The sequence below is a fragment of the Lonchura striata genome, chromosome 27, assembly GCF_050655825.1.
Source record: "Lonchura striata isolate lonStrDom1 chromosome 27, ASM5065582v1, whole genome shotgun sequence".
Classification (NCBI taxonomy): Eukaryota; Metazoa; Chordata; class Aves; order Passeriformes; family Estrildidae; genus Lonchura; species Lonchura striata.
In genome coordinates this window covers 2,587,237-2,613,366 of record NC_140729.1, presented here as the reverse complement: position 1 = coordinate 2,613,366, position 26,130 = coordinate 2,587,237, and the positions used below count along the sequence as shown (strand labels likewise).

At 59.7% G+C, this 26,130-nt stretch overlaps 2 protein-coding genes across 6 annotated transcripts; both read right to left on the bottom strand.

Moving 5' to 3' along the window:
• Positions 1 to 1,648: 1,648 nt before the first annotated feature.
• CASC3 (CASC3 exon junction complex subunit) lies at positions 1,649 to 14,006 on the bottom strand. 5 transcript variants are annotated; one of them, XM_085561858.1, is made up of 14 exons: positions 13,719 to 14,006; positions 11,046 to 11,073; positions 10,714 to 10,751; positions 9,157 to 9,315; positions 8,929 to 9,080; positions 8,352 to 8,528; positions 7,469 to 8,154; positions 5,931 to 5,995; positions 5,612 to 5,726; positions 4,956 to 5,054; positions 4,157 to 4,371; positions 2,907 to 3,029; positions 2,678 to 2,754; positions 1,649 to 2,082 (listed from the first exon to the last, which is right to left on the bottom strand). In XM_085561858.1, exons 1-13 carry the CDS (start codon positions 13,989 to 13,991, stop codon positions 2,719 to 2,721), a joined length of 2,166 nt encoding a protein of 721 aa, XP_085417984.1. In that variant the 5' UTR covers positions 13,992 to 14,006; the 3' UTR covers positions 1,649 to 2,082; positions 2,678 to 2,718. The 5 variants fall into 5 exon arrangements, with proteins under 5 accessions (XP_085417984.1, XP_085417983.1, XP_085417985.1 ...); XM_085561857.1 differs by having other exon boundaries at positions 2,678 to 2,741; XM_085561859.1 differs by having other exon boundaries at positions 2,678 to 2,741; positions 4,157 to 4,311.
• A 157-nt stretch (positions 14,007 to 14,163) lies between these two features.
• On the bottom strand, positions 14,164 to 20,761 carry MSL1 (MSL complex subunit 1). The gene is made up of 8 exons (XM_021532915.3): positions 20,565 to 20,761; positions 17,760 to 17,983; positions 17,075 to 17,451; positions 16,392 to 16,456; positions 16,148 to 16,215; positions 15,792 to 15,916; positions 15,645 to 15,717; positions 14,164 to 15,494 (listed from the first exon to the last, which is right to left on the bottom strand). Exons 1-8 carry the CDS (start codon positions 20,706 to 20,708, stop codon positions 15,404 to 15,406), a joined length of 1,167 nt encoding a protein of 388 aa, XP_021388590.1. The 5' UTR covers positions 20,709 to 20,761; the 3' UTR covers positions 14,164 to 15,403.
• Between the last annotated feature and the right edge of the window lie 5,369 nt (positions 20,762 to 26,130).

Genomic DNA, 26,130 nt, shown 5'->3' with positions numbered 1-26,130 from the left:
GCTGCGGCTGCCAAGGCGGAGGCAGCGTGCCACAAACGTGTGGGTGGCAGCTCCTGCACCACCAACACAACAGTTGGTCCTCCCCCGTGAGCCAGTGAGGCTGAGGGAGAGGAGGGGGCTCACATCAACTCCCAGAGAGACAAGGGGCTCCCTCCAGCCCCACTACTGGGACAGAGCTGGGCTGGGGATGGGTGGCAGCTGCTTTCAGGGATGTGGGGGTGAGGGTGGCTGGTGCCAGGCACAGCAGAGGCGTAATTTCAGTCCCACTGTGAGCTCCTGAGAGAGGCAGTGCCGTACCTAGAAAAGCAGAGTGGCTCCTGGGAAGGGAGAACGGCTCCTGGGGAGGGAGCAGTTCCTGGGACACAGCAGAGCTGGCACTGGTCCTGCTAGGGAAGCTCAGATGGACACTGTCCCTGTGGATATCAGCCCCAGGAATGGCACACAAGAGCTGTCTGCTTCCTAAAAAGCTGTTAGGGACGTGTATGCCGCAGGAAAGGAATCCAAACAAAACCAAAACCCCAGCATGGGGGTGTAAGGTCCAGGATTTTGGTTGTGTGACCAATGCATCAATGACACATGGTGACCTGAAACACGAGGGGATTCTGCTTTGGTTACGTGGCTTTGGTGGCTGAAACAAGACACAGAAGGTCACAGAGTCACAAACATCATACAAAGAAGGAATTTCTGCTGGAAAGCCAAGCGTGTATGAGGGATCCACACAGAGAATGAGCAGGTAGGTGCCAGTCCCCCATCCTGGCCACAGATGGGGACGGGGTGGCCGAGCCACCTCTCGCTCGGTGACATCCCCCTCACCCAGTGCCTGCACCGGCAGCTGGCGCGTCCCCCCGGCGTCCCGGCACGTGCTCAGGAGAGCAGCAGGAACCGGCAGGAACGGGCAGGAATCAGCAGCCGGCCCTGCCAAGTTTCCTAATGCAATTTGCAAACGGCTGCGAGGCCGTGGCCAAGCCAGAGCGGGGCCGGAGCCGCGGGATGCAGAGCGGCTGCACTGCGGCACGCGAGAGCCAGCCGGGAGCGGCGCGGCACAGCTGCGGTGACAGTCACCCATCAACAAAGCCAAAGGGGACACGAGGCTGCTGTGGGGAACTGAGGCGGGAGCTGGTGTAGGGCCGAGGTGCTTCCTTGTGGGGCCGGAGCCCAGCCCGGTGCGTTGGGGCGGGTCCCAACACCCTCCACAGCCCCAGCAGCAACACCCAAGTGCTGGGAGCGAACCTGGCCCTGCCGAGCTGGTTTGGGTGCTGGCTGGGCTGCTCAGGCAGCGTCGGGGTGCTGGGTGCCCACAAACCTCCCCCCCTCTCTGTGGATTTGGCAGATGGAGGGTGGAAACATCCCCTTGTGCTGCTGGGGGTGGCAGGGATGGGGGCTACCCTGTGGATTCCCCTCTGAGAGCTCACACACAACAGTTATCAACAGTTTGTTGAGAAAAAAAAATCAGGAGGAGCTCCTAAGTTAAGTGGTTCCTGCCCAGGCAGTGCATTCCTGACAGCTTCCCACGGCTCCACTGCCCTTCCCCTGCACCAGAAGTGGCAGAAATCAACTTGCTAATTGAAAAGCAAATTGAAATGAAGAATGAACTGGGGTGGGGGGGGGGGGACGTCACTGCTGCTTACCCAAACAAATAAGAACAAAATACCCAAAAGAAACAAATCAGCTTTACTGAAGGAGCTGCTTCATTCCTTAAATAAAAACAGAGACCACGATCAAGCCAGCGGAGTTGGACATCCCAGGAGGGAGCGGGGAACGTTTAGTAACGGGGAGAAGTTGGGAGCACGTGTGGCCAAGGACCGACTCGGGGGTTGGTTCTTTGGCGGCCCCAGCACGGGGGAGAAGGGGGGTGGGCAGCAGCAAGATGGATTTTGGGAAGGCACCGCTCGGGCCGCGGGGGAAGCGCCTGGTCCTGAGCACAGTGCAGGTGGCTCATCCCGCTGCCTCACCTCCGCGCAGGGAAGGAGCCATTCCAAGGAGCAGCTTCCTCCTCGTCGAGGGGCCGAGTCTAGTGCTGGGATTCCTGTGGCTGTGTCCCTACGTGTTGCTCCTCTCCTTTGATTTTTCACCTTTGCTGTCCTGGGAGGGGGAAAAAGGGAAGAGCAGCAGAGGTTTAGGGCCCCCCAAACCCCTGCATGGGGGGAACAGTGCTATGGCTGGGTCTTCCCAGCAAGACCCCACCCCGGTTGGCAACCCCCCCACCCGCCTCTCTGGGCACAACCAGGCCCCTGTGCCAACCTCTCCTCATGGTTCCAGATTTTTCCATCACAAGGCCTTTTCAGGGCCCCTCCATGAGACAATTTGCTTCTCAGCCCTCCCCGTGTACAGGAACCCACCGGCACATGCCTGCCCGGGTCTGGGCTTGCTTGGCTCCCATACGTGAAGAAAGTATGGAAAGGGAAACCAAAAACACACATGGCATTCCAGCACGCTCACACATGCACAGCTCACAGCACTGGAGCGAGGAGACCATTCCCAGTACAGGGAAGCACTCACAACCTGAAAAACCTTTAACTCTACTGCCTGAATTATCTGCTGAGTTCTCAACGTTTATCCCTCCAGAGAACTCCCTGCCTCCTAGCTCCTCCAGCCAGGGCTGGACTTTTCCCTCTCAAAATTGTCCTGTTTTCTACCCTGAACAAATAAAATAAAAAAAAGTCAACTTCAGACTTACTTTTTACGTGGTTTTAGTTTTAAAGATTTAAGTAACTCAAATTAACTGGAGCCCTGCTTACCACCTGCAACGAGAAGCTGAGGTTTGGGACAGGTCAGAGACGAGACAGTTTAAGATTTCCCCTTACAAAAGAACAACGTTATATTTTTGGAATGGGAGGGAGAACTGCAGCCTCACACACACCAGTGACATCACACACACACAAGGACAAACGGTGAGGGGATTGTACCTCTGGAGGGGGTGGCTTGATGGTCACAGGCTGGGATGTCCGGCGGGGCGGGGAGGGCTTGGGCTGCACCTGCTGCTGGACAGTGTTGTAGTAGGTGACCCCCCCATACACCTGGGACTGCGCCTGCAGGAGCAGCAGGGTCAGAGCTCCGGGCTGGGGGGCCCTGTGAGCCCCTCCTGGCACCCACTGGGGCTGGATAGCTGCCCCCAGCCAGAGCCAAGAGGGGCTGTGCACCCCAGAGATCAGCACCCCTCACCAACGTGCCCCCATTCTAGCAAGGTCAGGACACAGCCTATGCAGATGGGATTCCCTCACCCTGCAGTCCATGGAATGCCTGGACTTCTCAAGAGCAGCTTTTCTGCCTGGACACAGCTCCCCTGCACATCCAGCCCTGCAGCCTCGGGGGAAAGTTCCCTCAAAGCAGGGTGAGGTCCTGCCAGGATCAGCTGGAGCAGTGGGAAGGGCAGGGAAGGTTGGGAGCACAGGGAACATGCAGCTCTCCAGCCTTCCACAGCGTGTCAGCCCTGCTCCAGTCACAGCGTGTCAGCCCTGCTCCAGCCATGGCACCAGGATCTGGTCTGCTCTGGTCTCATCTGCCTTTTCAAGGATCTGGTTTGATCTGTCTCCTCAGGGATTAGGTCTGTCTGCCTCCTCACAGGGATAGGATCTGGTCTGATCCTCAGAGAGATCCAACCCAATCTGATCCTCAGGGATCTGATCTGATCCGATCAGCCTCCTCACAGGAATCTGACCCATGTCCCTACAGGATCTGGTCTGATCTGCCTTCTCAGGAATCTGAACTGATCTGCCTCCTCAGGGACCCAATCCAATCTGCCTCCTCGCTGCCCGGCAGCAACCTTAGATATCGAGTTGGGCTATGGAGCACGAAAATCCATCCCCCTGCTGCTCACACCAGCCAGTTCCCAGCCTCTATCTCAAACTGAACTGACTTCCAAAGCCATTCCCAAGGTATCCTTGGCTCAGCCCTGGAGAGGCTATTTCCCTGTTCCATAAGGAAACACCTCAATTCCATACCACCCAGGAGAGGATTTCACCCACTGCCTGCCACGCTCAGGGAGCCGCACAGCAGCCATGAGAACAATCCTTTCTGGGATGACAGCAGCCTTCCCCCATGGAGCAGCTGTGCTGCTGCACATCCTCTCCCAGGAACACCTCACAGAACACACCCCATGCTCCACAACATCCCACCTGCTCCTGCCTGGGAAGGAGCCGCGGCGCGTCCGGCTTACCTGCGTGTTGGAATAGAGATGAGGAGGGGGCGGAGGGGGCAGAGCTCCAGGGGGGTAGGGGTAGCCAGGATTCCCGAAATTCATCACTCCAGGGGCGGAGAAGTAAGTCGGAGTGAGCAGCTGCTGCGGCGGGGGCTGGCCCGGGGGCATGGACACTGGTGGGGGGTAGAGGCCGGGGTTTGCCATGGCAGGGGGCGTCTGGTGAGGGTGTAAACCTGGAGGTGGTGGGAAGCACACGGATGTCACCCAAAACACCAGAGTGTCCCTGGGTAGCAGCAGGATGGAGCACACTCTGCTCCAAGGGTTCCCTGCAGCCCCACGCTGGGGAGGGACACAGAGCAGCAGAGCACAGCCCCCTCCCCAGTTCCCGATTCACCAGAACCAGACATGGCCCCACGGCAACTCCACTGCAGGAAACAATTTGTGTGGGCAAGCAGAGAACGTGTTTGACAGCTCCCAGTTCTGCTTTTTCCTGAGCTACAGGGCCAGGGAGTGAGGAACCAGCCCAGTGCCCACGGAAGGGAGCAGCCCAGCCTGCTGAGGCCCCACAGGGACCTGCAAACATCCAGCTGGGAGCTGCCAAAGGCTCAGTTCCCCTCGTCCTGCACTGGCTGGAAGCTCCAGAAACATCTATTTTTTCTTTCCTTAAAACTAATACTAGTTCAGCCTCACTGCAGGAGGGAGCAAGCCTCTTCTATGTTGTAGAAATTAAGGAAAATGGATTCCCTCTGTGATAGAGGCTGTGGGAGAACAAAGTTCTTTGTTTCCCAGGTCCAGGAGTGTCCCACTGGCTCCTCACCTGGATGAGGGAGGTGCATCTCCGGCTGCACAATCATCCCTTGGGGCGGCAGCGGGGCTGGGTTCTCACCGTGGGCGTAGATTGGTCCCTGGAATTGTACTGCAACAACACATGACAGGCTGTGAGGAAAAGCTCCATGGAATTTCATTCCCCTGCAGCCGGGCACACACAGCCCAGCACGCCCCGAGGGCTCCCATGGCACACAGAGGCTCCCGGGCTTACAGATGGGACATGCTCCCTAAAGAAAAGCCTTCTACTCCCTTTAGAAAGCAGAAAAACACTCAGGGAATTTCTTCTCTAACACTTTAAATGCTGGAGGGAATTCCTAATCCATCCCCCGTCCTGTTCTCCCCATGCTCAAATGTAAAAAGACCCGATTTAAAGTTCAATTTAAATCCCAGTTTTCAGAAAGAATTGGGGTGTCCTAAGAGCCCTGGCATCGAGAGGGGATAACACTGAGGGTAATTCCATGGGTTTAAACACAACCGGGCAGGCTCCCAGCTGCCTTTTAGACACTGTATGAGAACACAACGCCACTACAACAAACAAAAGAGAAAACAAAGTCCCACCCTATAAGGAATTGTGGGGGGATCCTTGCTCCAGTTGCTCAGCTCCAAGCACACGTGGAGCCACAGGAGCAGGAAGAAAACACTCACATGGGTCGTAGTAGTGCCCTTCCACGATGCTGATGTGCATGGGGGGCGCTGGCTCCGGCACAGGGGGTCTCTGCCGCTGCGACGAGTAGCGCTTCACACGGCCCCCCGGCACTGCCTGCAAGAGTCCAGGGATCAGGGGGGCTGTGGGGCACCCACCCGACACCCCCGACCACCAAACCTTCCCTGGGTCACCCCCGAACACCCCCACAAGGGAAAGGCTGAGGCATCAACAGCCTGTTATCAGCACAACCCCACGACAATTAGAGCCCGTCTCGCGCGCGCCGCGGAGCCGGAGTCACGCTCCGGGATCACGCGTTACCATCTCCTCCATCCGGTTAAACTGCGGCGGTGGCCCAGTTCCCACGTGCAGATGGTTGGGAATACCTGAGGAAGGAACAGACTGGTTATTATTGTGGTTTGTGCTTGTTCCCAGGCCGGAGCCGCCTCGCCCGGGGGCGTGGCTGCGGCTCAGCTCTCGCTCCCATGACACAGAACCTTTGGACTTCATCGCCCCAGTGATCTGAAATATTTTGGGACAAATTAGAGGCTGTTTTGTCGTTGCACGTTCATTCAAGGTGCTCAGCAACGCCTAAATCCTGCGTCAAAACTAAATCCCCAGCTTGAAACTCAGGTCCTGCTCTGAGCTCTGAGTCTGCTGGGACACAGATCTCTTTCAGGTGGATCAAGGATCCATGTGGGATATGAAGCTGCAGTTTAAACCCTCTGCAGGGCGTAAATACTTTTATCACAGGTTCCTCTGGATTCCAACAGCAAACTGAATCCATGTGAATTCATGGCAAAGTGAATTTTAAACCTTGCCTGAAAACCACAGTGCCTAAGTGATCACCTGTGATTCCAGAGTGAAAATGGATAAAACAAGCACTGGAGTGCTCATGGATCACTCACAGTGCAAATACAGGCAGAGGGATACAGAATGGACGGATGGGAGCCAAATGCTTCCCAGAATAACTCCTCCCTCCTCTGCTAGGGAAACAAAAGGGACAGCAGAGTCATCAGCCTTCTCACAGCAGAACATGATCGTGTACCTGCAGCTAAGAGCTGGCCTGTGGGAAATTTGGGAAGATGCTTCATTTTTGTGCATTAGAAAAAAAACTCTAAGCCAGACAATCTCAGCACTTTTGAACTCTCATTCCACTGTGAGGTTTTCCAGCATGTCCAGGGGTCTGTTCTTACAGACTCCACAGTCCCATCAGTACCAAATGACTTCTGGTTCCATGACCTCAACCTCACAGACACTTATGAAAGCAGCAAGTCGGTTCCTTCTCCTTGCTCCAGTTTTACTCCCCTCGGGAAAGATTCTAACACTTCCCAGAACAGACTCTAATTCTGCAAAGGGATAATTATACCTGGATGACCCCTCTGTGGATGCACAACTGGAACTGTCCTCAGCTGGCACCAGAGTTACTCCGTCCCATGTCCCTCCCTCCTCCCAGGTACAAAGGGATTTGCCAATCCCAGCCAGGCCTTGGCTATCAGCAACCAAATCCCAGTGTCAGGAAATGAGCTGATAAACAGGAAGAAATTCCTTTCTGCTCTGAGCAGGACACCACAGAGCTCAATTATTGATCCTTATCTCATGCTCTCCTGCAGCAGGGATCAGTCTTGCTGCGATTCACATCACAGGGAAAGGATCCCTTCGATCCTTCCCAGCCCTAATTCCATTCATCTACACAAAAATGTTTAACTTCCCTTTTTCTCTGCTGCAGCACTTTCTCAGCAGGAACCATGACTCTGCACCCACCCTGGGACAAGGCACAAAGACAGCTCAGCTCTGACCAACTGCACAGTTCAGGAGGCACTGGGCTGCTGGAAAACCAGGAGGCTGCTCCCACTTACCCCTCAGCTCCCGGGGCGGGATGAACTGGGACTGCCCCGGGTTCCAGTTCTGCTCTGTCAGGTTCATCTGGGTCATCTCCTGCTCAAGTCCATCCACGCTGGATTCCACGGGTGACTCCCAGTTGCTCTTGGCTGGCGGGGGGGAGGTCTCAGCTGGTGTGGGTTTTGGAATCACAGGAGCCAGCCCCTCAGAAGCAGGCACTTCCTCAGCCAGCTTCCCTGCCTCCCCAGCCTTGACTCTGGTCCTTCTTGCCCGGGAATAAGATTTCTTCTCGACTGGTCTGTCCGGTGGTGGCTGCACAGCATCAGCACCTGTGGCTTGGTTTTCCAGAGCCCCCTCCTCCTTGCCAGGGCTGCCGTGGACATGTCCCACCTCCAGCTCAGGGGATGTGTCCCTTGACGGGCTCTGCTCTGCGTGCTTCCCACGGTAGCTGCTCTCTGGCTTGGCTTGTTCCCCATTCCGGTGCAGGACAGTTGCCTCTGAAGCCCGGTAGCCTGGACGGGTCTCCTTGTAGCCCCCCACCCTGGGGTAGTTCCTGGCAGGGGGCATCCTGCCAGTGCTGGCAGAGCTGCGGCTGTTGAAGGACCGTGGGGGAGCCGAGGGGCTCTTGGCACCCTGGTGCCTCGGGGGCTTGGGGGGCCTCTCGTTGGACCAGTTGGGGTCTCGCTGAGGGGGACTACCAAACCTGAGGGAGAAAAATAGAACAATTCATTAGAAAGAAACCCCTGGGTGGGAAGAATCACTTTCTCAGGGAACAGCTTCCCAGCATGCACATCTAGAAATCCCAGGAATACGGTCCCACCGTGACAGAGCTCTTTGGAGCTCCAGACCTGGTCCTTCTCCCCAGGACAACCCAGGCCCTGGTGTGACTCCGGGGCTCACCGTGGTTTGCGCATCCTCCGGGGTTTGATGTCGTCGGGGTTGTGGGCTGACCGGATGTCGTATCCGTAGAGCGCGATCAGCTCCTGCCTGGTCTTGGGGGCCTGCTCATCCTCACGGAACTTGTCGTGTTCCCAGCGCCCCTCGTCCTTCCACAGCTTCCGCTGACGACCCTTTGGCCTGGAAAAGGGACACAGGGAGGAGCGAGGGGCTGTCAGGTCAAGATGTGACAGTTTCGAGCAGTTCCACACACAGAGCCTGAGCTTTCCTGGGGCAGGGAATGCACAGGAGGCAGACTCCCTCCTTCCTTCCTCCCCCACCTCCTGCCCAGCAGCTGCTGGTGACCCATTGCTATTTGAGAAAAGCAGCTGAAGAGTCACTGCTGCCTGGCATGAGGCTTTTTTTATGGGTTTTTTCCATCCCTCCTTCAAAACAAAGAGTTGAAATGTCCTGGCAGGACACAGAGCAGGTAACAGAAGCGCAGACCTTCCCAGCGCATCCCACTGAAGCAAGGAGCCCAGAAAGGCCAGCCTGGAAGCTGACCTGTCCCTCCCAGAGCTCCAGGGGGACACTCACATACCTGACCTCCTCCTCCTGCGTCTGCCCTCGGAGGTCGTGCTCAAAGAAGAGCCCCTTGCGTGGAATGTACGCCGGGTTCTTCCGATCCTCATCGTCATCCAGGTGCTTGGGAACCTTCTTCCCAACTTTCTTCTCCACAGGCTCCGTGCTCTCCTGTCAGAAGCAGGGAGCTCTCACCACTGCAGCAGTCCTGCTGCCAGCCCCCAGCCCGGAGGCGTGGGACACCCACCTGCCCGTCCCCGCTCTGCCGCTCGCCCGTCACCGCTCCCTTGGGATCCACCTTCTCATTCCCCTTCTCCCCTCTGGCCGCCGACTCGCAGGAATCGTTGCTGTCCTGCTTCAGCTCCACCTTGGAGCTCTCTTCCTCGCTGTAATCCTCTTCCTCTGCCTGGGAGACATCCAGTGACTCAAACATGCTCTGTTACCAACAGATCCGCCAGGAATCTCCCCTAATCTGGAGTCAGATCCAGCAAGAGACTGCCCAGAAATCCTCTCAGTTCTGGAGTCAGATCCCTGTCCCAGCTGTTAGACATGACTCTTCCAAAGCAGATGATTAACTCCTAAAATTCTTCCTGTCTCCGTATTTTTACAGGAAAAGCAAGTTAAGCCCAAGCTCTCCCAAGAGAGGGAGGATGCAACAGGCTTTCTGGAACAGAGCTGGGATCAGCTGCCCCACAAAGATGTGACATCCCACCACTCCAGAAAGGCTCCTGCAGACTGGGAAGACTGGTGATCTCAGGCCCTTCCTTCCACACGGAGGGCCCGGATCCAGCCAGGGCCACGTTTCCAAATTCCCTGGAGTTCCTCAGCTGACTCACTCTGCTCAGGAGCATGACCTGGTTTCACCCCCAGGAGCCTCCGGAGGCTGGAGCAGAACTAAAAATAGCTCGGGGTGATTAACCAAACCCTGCTCCATTTTCCTCTTTCAACACAGCCTTTTGCACATCGGCTGCTCCCGGTGTTTACGCCGGGGAAGCCCAGGCTGGGCATTATTTTTAGGTACAGGAACACAGTCATCCTGGCACAGCAGTGATGCAACAACCCCGCTGCCACTGGGAGCCTCCACGCAGGATTCCAGGCTGGAAGAGCTCTGGGAGCTGCCCCAACACCTCTGCAGCCTGCAGTGCTCTTTCCTTGTTAATACCATAGATTAATTCCCAAACTGAGATTAATTCCCAAATAAACAGCTTGGATTTCCTCTGCCTGGTGGTTTGGATGTTCTCTAGCCACTGCTTCCCTCAAGATTCCCAAAACACAGATCGATTTTCCTTAGAAAGCCTTCACTATAATTCTTAGACACCAGAACTTCTCTAAACTCCTTGTAAATCTCAAACTTTAGAGCTCTGAACTAAAAGTCCAGGGGAACCTGCAGCCCCCAGGCACGGGTGGGATGGGATTCCTTCAGCACCTCCCAATTCCCAAAGTGCATCCCTCTGCTCCCTCAGAACAGAGGGAAGCCCCTGGGATGCTCCCAACCACCACTTTGCTTTTGAATTCCAACTAATTAAAACCCAACAAGCATCCCACATTCCTCCCACGCCCTTCTTGGCCGTGGCAAATCCAGTTCCCAGTGTGAGGAGCCAGGAGGGTTTTCCCTTGCACGTACTGGCCCTGCACCCTCCCCAGCAGCACAGTGACACTGGTCCCAGTGCCAGGGGCTGGGAGTGGGGGAAGCCATTTCCTCAGGAGACAGAGGGGTCAGGGGAAGAGATCCAAGGACACAAACTGGGATTGTGCTGAAATTCCATGAGAACCAGGGGCTCAGCAGGACAGAGATCATCCTTACCTCCGAGTCCTCGGCGCTTTCATAGTCAGAGAGCACGGCTGTGGGGAGGGAAAGGAGGTGGACTCAGGGCAGGGCTGGACATGGCTCCTCTGCCGTGGGACCAAACCCCTCCCCAAGGGAATTTGGAAGCCAGCACCACCCTGGATCAATGCCACAGCCTGCTCAGGAGGAGCAGGGAAGAGTTTGGGACTCTGTCCCTGTACCCCACATTTGCCTGCTGTTACTAGTAAATATTTGGCGTGGCAACAACCACAGGATTGTTGGAAAAGTCATTTTGCCTGGTTTTTACTTTTTTTGCACACAAACAACCCTGCCCAAGAGCCACCACTCACCATCTCCTTCGATGCCATCCTCACTTTCCTGCAGAGAGAGAAAAGTGAAGGGTGTTAGGGGAGGGGAGGGCAGCAGCCCAGTCCTAGCAACATGGAATCATGGATTCATAAAACCATAAAATATTTATGGAATTGTTTAAATTGGAAAAGATCTTTAAGGTCAAGTCCAACCTTCAATGAGCACCAGCCCCACGTCACCACTAGACCATGTACCCAAAAACCACATCCACACTTTTTGTACACTTCAGGGAATTGGGATTCCACCACTCTGTGGGCAGCCTGGGCCAGTGCCTGGCCACCCCTTCCATGAAAAAAAATTCTCTCAGAACATACTTTCTTAGTATCTACTATCCTAACACCTTTTCCTAACAGCTATTTTTTTGTCCTAACACCTAGCACCCCATGATTCCACACACAGTAACAGCAAGGTCTGGCCCTGACCCTCTTGCATCCACCCTTGGAAATTCAGCTCCAGTGACCAAAAAGAAACAAATTCCAGGCTCCCAGAGCCTTTCTAAGGCTCCAAGAACCTTCTAGAGCAGCCACAGTGGGGGAATTTGGAGAGCAAAGCACAGCCTGTCAGTGCTGGGGGTCTCCAGGGAACAAAGTGACAGTGACAGGGGAGCCAGGATTCCTCCCTTGCCAAACAAGAGCCAGGGAAAGGACAACAACAGGGAATAACAAAGAGAGAACGAGCAGGATCCAGCTCAGGGAAGGGGCTGGAAGAAGCCAACAGCTCAAAATAGGAAAAAATGCTCAGCAAAACTGCTGTGACTGCCCCAACCTTGGAAGTGTCCAAGGGCAGGTTGGGCAGGGCTTGGATTAAATTGAGATAGTGGAAAGTGTCCCTGCCCATGGTAGAAGGTGGAACTGGATGAGCTTTAAGGCTCCTTTCAAACCAAACCATTCCATGATTCCAGCATTAAGACAAAGATCAACCCATCTGTGCAGACAAAACAAACCCAGAGCACATACAACCTGACTGAGGTGACAAGATAAACCCAAAACCACCACAAAAAAACACCCAGAGAGTCAGGGGGAGCTGGAAATAACCAGCCCTGGAATCTAAAACAGGAAAGAGCTGGAAATAACCACCATTAGAACCCAAACCAGGAGGGAATTGCAGCTGGATGTCAACTGCAGGACTGCATGGTGGGGGGAGACAGCAGCACCCACCCCACACCTGCCCTTGTTGCAGGGACCCCAGGAGCAGGGACAGCACCCCCAGAGCAGGGACAGCACCCCAGGAGCAGGGACAGCACCCCAAGATCAGGGACAGAACCCCAGGAGCAGGGACAGCACCCCCAGAGCAGGGACAGAACCCCAGGAGCAGGGACAGCACCCCCAGAGCAGGGACAGAACCCCAGGAGCAGGGACAGCACCCCCAGAGCAGGGACAGAACCCCAGGAGCAGGGACAGCACCCAAGGAGCAGGGACAGCACCCCAAGATCAGGGACAGAACCCCAGGAGCAGGGACAGAACCCCAGGAGCAGGGACAGAACCCCAGGAGCTGGGTCAGGATCTCAGACTGGAGAGATCCAGCCACAGGTCACACACAGGCAACCACAGCAAAGCCCCTTGCCTGCTCCTGGGGGGCTGCAGTGCCCACCCCACTTGAGGCTGCCCCAGCCCAGCTTCCACACACATTATGGGGGGGCTCAGCCCAATTCCCCCAGTTCCCCAAACTGGTGCTCCCTCAGCTCCCCACACCCCGCAGATCCTAGTATCAGTCCCCCTGACACCAGAGCCCCCCAGGCCTCTCACTCAGCCCCAAAGCCCTCCTTAGAGGCCAGAACCCCTCCCTCAGCTCCCTCCCTGCCCTGGGTCTTCAGTGTCCCCCTGCCTTCCCCTTGGGGTCCCCAGACACCAGAACATCCCTCAGCCCCCTCCCTCATTTCCCCGGGGTCCCCAAATTCGCCCTGATTCCCCTGGACACCAGAACATCCCTCAGCCCCCTCCCTCATTTCCCCGGGGTCCCCAAATTCGCCCTGATTCCCCTGGACACCAGAACATCCCTCAGCCCCCTCCCTCATTTCCCCGGGGTCCCCAACCTCACCCTGATTCCCCCAAAAGCCAGAACATCCCTCAGCCCCTTCCCTCATTTCCCCCGGACACCAGAACATCCCTCAGCCCCCTCCCTCATTTCCCCGGGGTCCCCAACCTCACCCTGATTCCCCCAAAAGCCAGAACATTCCTCAGCCCCCTCCCTCATTTCCCCGGGGTCCCCAAATTCAACCCGATTCCCCTGGACACCAGAACATCCCTCAGCCCCCTCCCTCATTTCCCCAGGATACCCAACCTCCCTCTGACTCCCCCAAAAGCCAGAACATCCCTCAGCCCCCTCCCTCATTTCCTCGGGGTCCCCAACTTTGCCCTGATTCCCCCAAACACCAAAACATCCCTCAGCCCCCTCCCTCGTTTCCCCCAAACACCAGAACACCCCTCAGCCGCCTCCCTCGTTTTCCCCGGACACCAAAACATCCCTCAGCCGCCTCCCTCGTTTCCCCCAAACACCAGAACACCCCTCAGCCCACTCCCTCGTTTCCCCCGGACAGCAGAACACCCCTCAGCCCCCTCGCTGCCCTCGGTGTCCCCAGGCTCCCCGCCTTCCCCCCGCCCACCCTCGGGCACCGGAGCCCCCCGTCCCCGAGGCTCGCCCAGCCCCTCACTCACACACTCCGACTCGGCCGCGCTCTTCCCCCCCGCCCCACCGCCGCTCTCGGCCCCTCGGCCCCGCGGCCCAGCGCCGAGGGCCCCCGCCGCACCGCGCGGCGGGCGGTGCGACAGGCGGGGCGAGCCGGACCGGGAGCGGGAGCGGGATCCGGAGCCCGAGCGGGAGCGGGCGGAGCGGGGGGAGCCGGGCGCGGAGCCGGCGCTGTCGGAGGCCGCCGAGCCCTCGCTGTCCTCGCTGTCCTGCGAGGCGCGCTGCCGCCGCCGGTCCGCCATCTTGGCCGCGGGGCACCACGGGAGCGGCGCGCGCGGCGGGGCCGGCGCCGGTACCGCCGCCCGCCAGGGGGCGCGCGCCGCCCGCGCCGGTGACGTCACCGCCCCGCGGAAATGACGTCACACCCGAAGGCGGGTAAATGTGAGGGGGGGAGGGAAAACACCAGCACGAAGCGGCCTTTTCCTTGTTTATTGTAAAAAAAAAAACCAAAAAAAAAATAAAACAAACCCAACAACGAAAAGCAATAAAAAATAATAAAATAAAACCAGCGAGCGGGCGTGTCCGCGAGTGACCCCACCCCCTCCCGTAACGTTTGTTTAGAACACGGCGGTTTTGGAACTTTTATCGATTTTTTAACAATTTCCGGGTTTTCAAAGTTTTTTTTTTTAAAGTTTGTTTTTCTTAAATTCTTTTTTTTCCTAAGTTTTTTTCTTTTTTTTTTTTGTAAACGAGTTTTCTGGCGTTCAATAAGCTCGGGGTTAATTATAGAGAGGGGGGCAGTGGGGGGATAAGACTGGGAGGGCACAGGCTCAGTGTAGGGAGGGGAAAAAGGAGGAAAAAATGTGGAAAAAGAGGGGGAAGGTGAGGAAAAAGGTGGGAGATAAGAGGAAATGGGGAGATAGGGGGACACACGGAGCCCCTCCCCACCCATCCAGCACCAAGAGGGTCCAGCAGCACCCAGGGGCTCGGACAGGCAATAATCGCCCCCCCTCACAGCAAACCCCTCGCCCACCTCAAAACATTTAAATTACATTTTAAAAAACCATTAAAACCCCCCAAATTGTGCGCACAGGGTTTCTATTTCACAAAAAAAAAAAAAAAAATTTTTGCTTTTTAACTCTCCCCTCTGCCTCTGCCAACCCCGCTCCAGAGAGGAAAAAACCACCAAATAGGGGGGGAAAACCTCCCAAAAGAGAATCCCAGGCGCTTCCCAGTTCCCAGCTGGCTCCGACACAATCCGCTGTTTATCCTGCTAACTGAACACAACATGAAGGCAGCAGCGGGTGAGTCCCGGGGGATGCGGCACCCCCGGACACGGGATCTGGTGCTGGCGATCCCAAGAGCCCCAGATCCCAAGGCCACGGGCTGTGGAGTGCAGGGGCAGCACACGGGGGACTCGAGGACGGGGCCGGGATCCTCCCGCTGCCCCCGAGAGCAGAGCTGCTGGCCGGTGGCGCTGGGAAGCCGGTGCCAATGCGGGGGATGAGTCCGGGAAACGTTCCAAAACCCAAACGAACAAAACTGGGATCGCAGAAGAATGAAAACATCCGTCAGCACGGAGCAGGCAGCAGCTGGTGGTGACCCGGTGATGGCAGAGCTTCTGGTGCCGTAGAGGTGTTCAGAGCCCCCGAGGACATACCCTCCTGGAGGTGTTTGGAGCTCCTGGAGGTGGTCGGAGCTCCCAGCATCTCCCTTATTTCCGACAGGTCCGGTGTGGCGTCTGCTTCTTCTGCACCTCCAGCCGGCAGCGGCTGCGCTCGTCCAGCCACGGCAGCTCGAAGTTCCTGTGGGCACAGCTGGTGTCACTGCAGCACCTTCCCGACCCAAAATGACACCATCCAGACCCAAAATGGGCAGGGCGGCTTGCAAGGAGGGACATTCCACATCCCCAGGGACACTGGCACTCCACATCCCCTCCCGCTCCCAGTACTCACTGTGGGGTCAGTTTGGGCAAGGGCCGGCCAAAGGCGACAACGGGCAGGTAAGGGGTGATGAGCAAACTTTCCACTGTGGAGAGACACCAGAGTATGTGAGACCCCTCATCTGCACCCCCACCCCGACACCCCCTTGCCAAGCCTCACCATCATCTGGCTCAGGGAAAAATGAGGTAACTTCAGGTTCCGACTCCTGAATCCCTTTCCTTTTGTACATTCGGAGCTGCAGCCGCTGTAGGATTCTCTGTTCCCTGATCCGCTGGATGTCCCACCTGGAAAATAGGATGGCTGGGAAAGTGAGGCGCCACGGGCAGTGCCAGACTCTCCAAAGGTTATCACAGGGCTGCACTGGCTGCCAGCGATGTGAGAGCATCCCTCCTCCTGCAGCATTCCTGGTGCCCATCCCAGCCGGACCCTGCCCTGCTCCCTGCTCTAGGTGACACCCCAGGATCCTCCCTAGGGAGACTGGGACTCCAGACCCCCATTCCTCCCTTTGCTCCAACCTTTTCCTTCGTTTTTCATCCAGCTCCAGCTTTGCGTGCCGTTTGGAAAAGACGCTGTCATCCAGGTTCTGCAACAACACCGGACAGGGATCAGTGCATCATCCCAGGGCCAGATCCCCCACCTCAGCCTCCCTACCACAGACGAGATTTATGCTGGATGAGGGGATGAGATGCCACCAGCTCTGGGAGTGTGGCACAGCCTGGAAAGCCCCTGTGGCACTGCCAGCTCCGATGGCTCACGTACCTCCAGGATGTCGGAGGGGTTGGGGTCTCTCAGGGGCTCCACGACATGGTCCCTCCAAGATGGAACTGCAGGACAAGAAGGGTGTTACTCTACAGCCCCTGCTCCATCCCACCACCTCCCCACTCCCTTCCAGCCCATCCTTCCCCTTGGAGCATGGCTTGGCATGCCCCAAACCCCCACCCTGAGCCAGCAGTGCTCATCTCCAGTCCCTTGGTGAAGCACACAAGCAAACCTGAGCCACTCCCAGGGATGTGCCAGGCTCTGTCCGTGCTGAGCCACCTGGCACAGCCCAGTTCCCATCGCCAGCACCAACCTCACTGGGCTCAAGGCGGGACAAGCAGCGGATTTGGGGACAGCAGGTGACCCCGGTGCTGTGTCACCATGGCATGAGCCAGAGACACGTTTCCCACCCACCCACAGGAAGTTGCTTCACCGCTTGCTCCAACAGACACCAGCCAGGAGCCCTGCCCAGAGCAGAGTGATCCTGAAATGAGATTTGGGAGAGCCCAGAGCCGGCACCCACCACAGTGGAAGGAGCCAGCAGCATTGCACCTTTCCCAGTGCCTCGGGCACTCCCTTTGGCAATCTGGGAGCCCTTTCCCAGATGCAGAATGAGGGTGCTGAGCCCTGTTCCCAGGCTGGCTCAGCCCCAGCAGCTTCTCCATCGTTCTCTCCATCCTTACTTGCTACAGTCTCCTCCTTTTTGGGAGAAGGCTCCCGCAGCGGCGATGGGGGCGGCTGGTGCCAGCGGCACAAGTACATTTCTGTGGTGGACAGATAGGGCAGGTCGTCGGCCTCGCTGACAAAGCCTTTCTCCTTAGGGTGGGTGCCAGGGCCCTTCGGAGGGGCTGATGCTCTGAGTGGGGTCTCCAGGAGTGACCGGGGTTTTTCTGGAGTCTCTTGGCTCCGCAGTTCTCGTTTACAAACAGTTTCAGCCAAGGAGCCGCCCGATTCCTCCTTCCCCGGGGAGTGTTTTGGAGTTTTGCTCTTCACTTTGGAGAACTCTGACACTAGTTTTTTAACGGGCGTCTTCCTCTCCGCGCTCCCAAACGTTGGCTTCCTGCAGGAGAAAGAAGAGCTGAGCCAGGCACATGGATCCCCGCCCTGCACCAGGGATGCTGTGGGGGGCTTGCGACACCCCCAAACCAGGGCTGCTGCACCAGGGCCAGACTTAAAACAGTTAACAGAAGGGCTTCCCCAGCATTTTGGGACCCTGCACGCCCTACACAGGCTTTCTTGAGGCTCTCCTTGACACGGGGATGTGTTCCTGGTGCTGGGTGGCCTCTCCAAGCACCTCAAAGGCCTCTGGGCAGAAGCCATAGGGAGTGTCCCCCCTTCTCCCCACGCAGCCCCCCATGCACTCTGTACCTTTTATGCCCCTTCCCGTTCCTGCCGTAGGGGAAGTGCTTGGGCTGCAGGGTCGGGGGAGGCTCCAGCAGGTCCTGGGGACACTCCAAAGGCAACTTCTCACATGCCTCTGCCTCCGGCTTCTCATCCACCTCAAAGCCCTGGAAGATGCGGTGCTTCTCCCGCTCGCTGTCCTTCTTCACCAGCTGCACCCGCCTTTCCATGCGCTCGATCCGTGCCAGGAGCTGCAAGGCAGGTGAGGGAGGGCTCACCTCGGGCTGGGGTCACCCCCTTGGGCACCCACCACTGGATGTCCAATGCCACAAAATGGCCACTCTCCCGCTGCAGGAACATTTTCCACTATCCCAGGTTGTTCTAAACCTGGTCCAACCCGGCCTGGAATACTTCCAGAGATGGGGCAGCAGAAACCAGAGAATTTGGGGGTCCCACCCTGTGTGTATCCTCACCAAGGATGCAGGATGGTGAGGGGGGGTTGCAATGGTGACCCCTGCCCATGGTCACCTGCCCCCAGCCAGGGCTTGCACCCTTTAGAAGGGCTGCTTTGGACAGCAGAGTGGGGGGCTCCCAGCACCCCCAAAGGAGTGGTTTTGGGAGGGACCCAGCTTTGGGGAGCAGAGCCCAGTGCACCCAGGGTGTGGCAGTCCCCTGTCCCCAGCAGCGTCACCCCGGGAGGCTGTGCCCAGGGCAGTCCCTGAAGTGCCATCACGGACTTGCCGCAGTGGCTCCTCCATGTTGGGGGACGCGGCACTGCCTGCGGTGACATCACGTGGGGTGTCCCCGTCCTTCCTGCCACAAACTGGGGCCACCACTGCTGACACCGCCACTGCAGCTGGGCACGGCCACCACCGCGGATGGCACAGGGCCGCAGCGCCGTGGGGCTGGCAGGGGGGGTGACCCATGGCTGTGTGTGGGGGGGGGGACACACAGCATCCGTGGGGTGACACAACACCCACGGGGGGACAAGGCAGGTAGGGCAATGTTGGGGTGGGCATACAAATAGGCTACCTATGGTGAGGGGCACACATGGCATCTCTGGGGTGACACAGGACACACGTGTTGCGGGCAGGTGGAGGAGCACAGCTCAACCTCTGGTGACCCCCACAGTGCCCCCCACAAAAGCTGGCAGCCTCTCGCGGCTGTCAGTACCCCCAAATCTCCGGGATGGGCATACAGCCTCTCCTCGGCAGCAGCAGGGCGCCGTCCCTGTGTCCTGCCCGGTGCCCGCGGTCCCTTTAAGGCCCCCCCCCGCCCGTCGCCACGGTAACGGGCGGCGGCCCGTTAACCCCCGCCCCGCCCCCGCCCTTTGTGCCCCCGCCGCTTTGTTTTTGGGGGGGGGCTGCGACCCCCGGGGGCACCCGCGACCCCCGAGGGGGAGCCCAGCCCTGCAGACACCTCCAGGGTGGGGGGTGTTTAACCCCTGGAGGGTGTTTAACCCCTTGGGGAGGGGGGCACGAACCCCCCCAGGAGGGTTCTGTACCCACCGGGTACCTCGGGGAGGGGGCGATGCCCCCCACTGAAAGAATTACTTCTTAAAGAAGGGGGGGTATTAACCCCTGGAGTGCCACGGGGTGGAACAGTATTACCCAATAAGGGGGGGCATTAACCCCTGAGGTGCCAGCGGCGGTCGTGAACCCCCCCAAAGGGAGGCACGTTAACCCCCCCCAAGGGGCCTCCACCACGAGGGGAGAACCGTGAGGCCATGGGGAGGGATTAACCCCTGGGGTGCCACGGGGAGAGCAGGTTAACTGCCCTGAGGGGCACATTAACTCCCAAGGGGGTGCACTAAGGCCTAAGGACACGGCGGTTGGACGTTAACCCCTATGGGGGTGGACATTAACCCCCCAAAAAAGGGGGGCATAAGCTTCGAGGGGAGCAGAATTAACCCTCAAAAAGGGGGACATTAACCCCCATGGGGTGCAGAATTAATCCCCAGAGAGAAGTGGACATTAACCCTCAAGGGGATGGAATTAACCCCCAAAGAGGGGGGCATTAACCCCCAAAGAGGGGAGCATTAACCCCCGAAGAGGGGAACAGGTTACCCCAAAGAGGGGGGCATTAACCCCAAAGTGCGGGCACAGAATTAACCCTCAAAGGTGCATGGCATTAACTCCCACGGGGTACAGAATTAATCCCCAAGGAGGTGGTAAAATTAACCCCCAGAAAAGGGGGTACATTAACCCCCAAGCAGGACACTGAACCCACAAAAAAGAGCTTAAATCAACCCCCAAAAAGGGGGGTATTACCACAACAAGGGGGGTATTAACCCCAAGAAGGGGTGTAAATTAAGCATTGAGGGGATGGAATTAACCCCCAAAGAGAAGTGAAATCAACCCTCAAAGAGAGAGGCATTACCCCCAAAAAAGTGGGGGAGCATTAACCCCTTGGGTGTCACGGGGAGTGAGAGCTTTCCTGTTGATGGGCAGAATCCCACCACAGTCCCAGGGACCCCTGGGTGGTGTTGGGGAGCCATTAACCCTAAGGGGAGGGGGCATCACTCTACGGGAGGGGTGTTAAAGCTAGGGGTGGTTAAATTTAGTGGGGATCACCCCACGGTGGGGGTCACCCCATAGAAGGGTGTTAAACCTGGGGGGGGGGGGTTAACCCTAGGGTGGGGGTCGGTTAATCATGAGAGAGGTTAAACCAAAGGGGGAGTTAACCCTGAGGGGGGGTCACCCCACAGGGAATGGGTTAAATCTGGAGGGGGGGGTGTTAAACTCAAGGAGGAGTTAACCTTGGCGGGAGTTAACCCCTTCCACGCCGCATTCCCGCCCCCCCTCCCTCCCCACCCCCATTCCCCCGCCGTACCGTATCGCGCTCGGCCCGGAGCTCCTCGATCTGCCGCTCCTTGGCCTGCAGCTGCTGCTGCTGCTGCTCGATCAGGTCCAGCTGGAGCAGCAGGATCTGCCGCAGGCAGGCGGCCTGCCCGGGCGACCCTCCGCCGGCGCCCATCGCTGCGCGGGCCGCGGGCCGCCGCTTCCCCGGCTCCGCGGGCCCCGCTCCCGGCCCCGGCCCCGCTCCCGGCCCCGCCGCCGCCGCCTCCCCGGGCAGCCCGCCCGCATCCCCCGCCGCGGCCCTGCCCCCGCCGGCCGCCGGCCCCGCCGCGGCCCCGCTCCGCTCCCGCTCCGCCACCCCGCAGCCGCGGCCCGTGTGTGCCCCCAGCGGCGGCGGGGCCCGGGGCCGCCGGGCCGGCGGAGCGGGGCCTTCCTCCCCCTCCTCCCCCTCCTCCTCCTCCTCCTCCCCGCCCGCCCCTTCGGGCCGCCGCCGCCCGCCCCCCCGGAACGCCGTGGACCGCATGGCCGGGCCCCGTTAGCGCCCGCCGGCACCGCGGGGCGGCGGCGCGGGGGCCGCCGGGGGCATCGGCGCGGAGCGGCCCCTGCCCCGGGGCTGACCCGCGGGGGGATGAGCCGCGCGGGGGGGCGGCGGGGCGGGGGTCGGTACCGGGCACGGGACCCCGGGTACCGGCGAACGGGGCTCGGCGCGCATGCGCCGGCGGCGGTGGGGGCGGTGGGATCCCCGGGGGTGAGGAGCGGGGCCGGTCCCCGCCCGGGGACCCCCGGGGAGGTGCCCACCCGCGCCGCTTCCCCCGGGCCGGGGGAGGGGGGGGGTGGTCGCGACGCGCGGACACGCGTGAGGCGGGGGTCCCGCGCCGCAGTACCGGGGGCGGCCGCTCGGGGGCCCCCGAGAGCGGCGGTACCGGCTCTCCGTGCCCGCCCCACGGGGGGGGCTCGGGTCACGGGCCGGTCCCGCGGCGGGAGGGGACACGGCGGGGCGGGGAGACCTCCGGGCTGGGGGATGGGACACGGCACAAAGGGACCCACCGCTACCAGCCCCCCACGCGGGGAGGGGCGAGAGGGGGGCGGCTGTGCTGTGATTCTGGGGATCCGCATCCCTCCATAGCCGCAGACCCCTCCCCACGGGGACTGAACCCCCCCTTTCCCGTGCACACACAGAGCTCTGCAGTTCCTGCCGGACGCGTGCAAGAACGTGCACACACGCACACACAAATCCGCAGCACCCCCTCTGCAGAGGCTGCAGCCCCAGCACACTCGTACGTACACGGACACGCACACGCGTGTCCCCCTGCAGGCAGCGACTGCAGCCCCCACTGCAGCACCGGCGCAGCCCGCAGACACTGCAGCCCGTGCACCCCCGCCTGCAGTCCCAGAGCACAGGTATGCACACTCATGCACACTCATGCACACGTATGCACACGCACAGCCCGGACCGCAGCCCCACGGCACACGTATGGACGCGCACGGGCATGCACGGACATGTATGTACACGTATACACACACACACGGAGGAGCATTTCCCCCTTCTCCCGGCTGAAACTCCACCCCCCGCAGCACACGGGGCCGTGTCACCGGGGACACACAGGGGACACGCGTGGCACGTGCTGGGGACGCACAGGGGACACGTGGGGGACGTGCCTCTCGGCAGAGCCGCGTTCAGGGACACACAAACACCCGCGGGGGGAGATCCCCCTTCACCCAGCCCCCTGCGAGCATCAGGGTGCCCCTGGTCCTGGTGCCCGGGTGACACCGGCGGTGCCACCCCCACGGGGTGGCACTGGGGAAGCCCCTCCGAGGTTCCTGCTGTGCCGTGGGTCACACGCAGCCCTGCCAGCGGCGTGTGCACGCGTGTGGGCGTTGTTGAGACACGGAGGGTCGCTGTGGTTGCCCCCCCCCGTGTGATTGTGCACATCCACGCGTGTGGCTGTGGTCACCTCCAGGGGTGGCAGCGCTTGTCCCCCTGCACAGCTGGGCTCACACACACACATCTGTGTTTATACGTGTGCGTAGCCGTTCTCATAAACACACAGAGTCACGGTTGTACACACGCGTGGTCACGTGCACACACGTGCACGGCTGTTCTTATGTTCATGACCGTGGCTGTGTGGCTGTGTTCACACACATACACAGCTGTGGTTGTACACACGTGTGGCTGTACTCACATGCACATGATTGTGTTGATACAGAGACATGGTAACACGTGTGACCATGCTGACACACAGAGAGCAATGTTCACACACATGCATGCACACACACACACATGTGACTGTGTTCTCACACGACTGTGCTCAGAGCCATGTTCACACGTGTGACCACGCTGACACACAGAGCCATGTTCACACACACACACACGTGTTACCATGTTCTCACACATGACTGTGCTCAGAACCATGTTCACACACACGTGGTCATACTGAAACACACACAGAGCCATGTTTACACACATGCGACCATGCTGACACACACCGAGCCATGTTCACACACGTGTGACCAAGCTGACACACACAGAGCCATGTTCACACACGTATGACCATGCTAACACACAAAGAGCCATGTTTACACACATGCGACCATGCTGACACAGAGCCATGTTTACACACGTGTGACCATGCTGACACACACAGAGCCATATTCCCATGCATGACAGTGCCCACACACACACACACAGAACCATGTTCACACACACACACACACAGGTCCGTATCCGCACACACGGGTGCCGTGTCCCCGCCGTGCCCGGGCCGGTGCCGGTGCCGGTGCCGGTGCCCGGGCCGGTGCCGGTGCCCATCCCCGCTGCGGCAGGCCCACGTGCGGACCGGCGCCCGCCCGCACATGGCTCTGCAGCACGGAGGCTGCTGGCGCTAAAAATGGAGCAGGGCGCACATGCCAGCGCCACGTGACGCGCATGGAGAGGGCTCCCCGCGAGAGGAGGAGGAAGAGGAGGAGGAGGAGGAGGAGGAGGAGGAGGGAGCCCGCTCACATGGGTTGGCACAGATGCCAACCCGGCCGCTGGCCGCGACGCCGTGGCCTCTCTGTGACCTGTGGGTTGGGGGGGGGAGGCTAATGGGGTCGCCCCCTCCTCACAGATTTGACTTTTGGGAAGGTCAAACACGGGGTTACAGCGGAACAAGAAAGGGGAGGAGGGTTCCCAGGTGGTGGGTTTGAGGTGGGGGATCTGGAGGATGAAGGAGTTCCCGGTGCTGTCCCGCCCCCTACCCCACTTCGCCCCCCGCAGTGGGGTCCCAAGGCTGCAGAGGGAACACAAACAGCACGGGAGATCTTGAGGGATCTCCCCCAAGGTAGATACCCACCTGCCATGGCTACTCCCCTTGGGGGTCCTCCCCAGACCCCCCCAACATGATGAATACCCCACCTCCCCCAGGGGTCCTGCACCCCTTTTGCACCCCCATGTCACAGTATCACCCCAATTTCTGTGCCCCTGAATCCTCCTGGGGTCCTGACACTCCCAAACACTATCTCAGTGCATCTCTCCTGCACCCCTAAATCCTCGTGGGGTTCCTACACCCCCTGACCCTGTATTCCTTTTTGGGTCCCTGCAACCTCCTGGGGTGCATTCATCCCTAAATCCCGCACGTCCACGAATCTGTGCACTCCTGCACCCTCCTGGGGGGGTCCCTGTATCCCCTGCACTCCTTCAGTCCTCCACCCTGCACCCCCAGACCCTGCACTTCCTGGAGTCTCTCTGCACCCCAATACCCGTCTGCCCCATTCCGCAGTGCCAGGACACCATGGGGTGTCCCCGCCTGTCTTGGGGTGCCCCCACCTGCCGTGGGGTGCCCCGCCCGGGGCCAGGAATGCCTTGTTTACCCGATTTTTCCCGTTCCCGGGGAGGGAGGACGATTCTGGCAGCGGGAGCTGCTGCCCCAGCCAAGAGCCAGGGACCGAGCCAGGGCTGCTCCCTGCAGGAAAACACCCCCAAAACACCCAAAACCCCAACCCTCCAAGCACTCTCCTGGCCCCCACAGCAGCGCTGGGGGTCCTGCCCCACCCTTCCCCTACAGTGCCGTCATTGGGGATGGATGAAAGGGGGGTAATGGGTGCAGGACCCCCAAATTGAGTGTCACCCAATACCTCTGGTTGCCCCCACAAGTACAGTTAACGGGTGGAGAAACTGAGGTTCGATGTGTGTAGGGTGACACGGGGACACAGGTAGACCCAGTGTCCCCAAACCCACGGGACAGCTGCAGCCCCACGGTGGGTCTGGGGGTGTCCAAGTGGGACTGGGGGTGCAGGGTTGGGAGCCCCGTCCCGTGTCAGCCGCCGGTGTCCAGCCTGGGGGCAACGGGGGTGATATGCAAGAACGAACCCCCGCTCCCGGCGGAGACGCACCCCCCCCCCCCCCCCTTTTCCTGGAAAAGGTTCAACAAGGTAAACAAGGCTCCAGCCCCGAGTAAAAATAAACCTTCGGCACGCAGGCGCCGGGCGGGAAGCGGGGACAGCGTCACGCGGCACGGCCACGGCACCGGCACCGGGCACCGACACCGGGCACCGGCACCGGGCACCGGCCCCACCGCCCCTCCGCTGCCTCCTGCCCCCGGGAGCAGTGGCAGGGGAGGGAGATGCAGACTGCATCCCCCGGGGGGCTGATGAAGTAGGGGGGGGACAGGGGGTGCATCTGGGGGGATACGGCATGGGAAGGGCAGGGGCACAGCCGATGGCACGGATGGGGTGATGAGTGTGTCCCCCCGACACTCCACGGGCACCCCACGGCCGGTGGGGGTACCCCACGGGGTCCTGGCACGATGGGATGGGGCAGATCTGGATGGTAGAGACCCCGGGAGGTGCAGGATACAGGGGGTGCAGGGTTTGGGGGTGCAGGGGTGCAGAGATCCGTGCAGATGAAGGATTTAGGGGCGAATCTAGTGGCATGTGATGACCTTGAGGGGCGTTCGGGTGCCCCCTCCGCGCCATGGACTGGCTGGCACGGGCACTGCCATGACGGGGTGCACAGAGAGCCGCGGGAAGCCCCCCGAGGCACAGACCCAGCCTCTGGGGGCGTTCCCAGCTCACGTCAGCTGCAGTACCCCCCTGTCCCGGTGGCTTTGGTGGCCCCTCTCCCTCACTCTGCTCCCCATGGGTGGTCTCAGAGTCAGGATATCGCAGGAATATCCCAGCTGTGCCCAGCCTGGGGTCCCTGCTCACAGCACCTTCACCAGGACCCCCCATGCCGGGTTCGCAGCCTCACTGCGGGACCCCACAGAGAGACTCCCAGAGGATTGTCCCGTCCCTCCCAGTCCCACTCCGGTCCCGGGGATTCCTGGGGGATCGGGATTTCAGGCGAGCATCACAGCGCCGTGTGCCGCAGCGCGGTGCGCGGGGATGTTTTCCCAGTCCAGACGCGCAGCTGAGTCACGGATAATCACCGGGAACGTGCCGGGAGGAGAACGGCGAGCTGCGGGGGCCGTGGGCAGCGGCACGGTCCGGGCACGTCCCTGCGGGCAGGCGGGACCCTTCATCCCAGGACTGGTGTTCCCCCACCCGGGTCCCCCGTTCCCGTGCCAGCCTGGCCCCACACATCCTTCCGGGAGCTGCCGCGGTTCTCCCGGCCGGAGGTGCCA

What these genes read in the sequence shown, in the direction of transcription:
- CASC3 (XM_085561857.1), bottom strand. Translation starts at nt 13,991, where the DNA reads ATGGCGGACCGGCGGCGGCAGCGCGCCTCGCAGGACAGCGAGGACAGC. An exon ending in AAAGCGCCGAGGACTCGGAG is followed by an intron (nt 9,316 to 10,713) that starts GTAAGGATGATC and finishes GATGTCTCCCAG; the next exon opens with GCAGAGGAAGAGGATTACAG. An exon ending in TCAAGCCACCCCCTCCAGAG is followed by an intron (nt 2,742 to 2,906) that starts GTACAATCCCCT and finishes TTCTCGTTGCAG; the next exon opens with GTGGTAAGCAGGGCTCCAGT.
- MSL1 (XM_021532915.3), bottom strand. Translation starts at nt 20,708, where the DNA reads ATGGGCGCCGGCGGAGGGTCGCCCGGGCAGGCCGCCTGCCTGCGGCAG. An exon ending in AACGGGAAGGGGCATAAAAG is followed by an intron (nt 17,452 to 17,759) that starts GTACAGAGTGCA and finishes TTTCTCCTGCAG; the next exon opens with GAAGCCAACGTTTGGGAGCG. An exon ending in ACCCCTCCGACATCCTGGAG is followed by an intron (nt 16,216 to 16,391) that starts GTACGTGAGCCA and finishes GTGTTGTTGCAG; the next exon opens with AACCTGGATGACAGCGTCTT.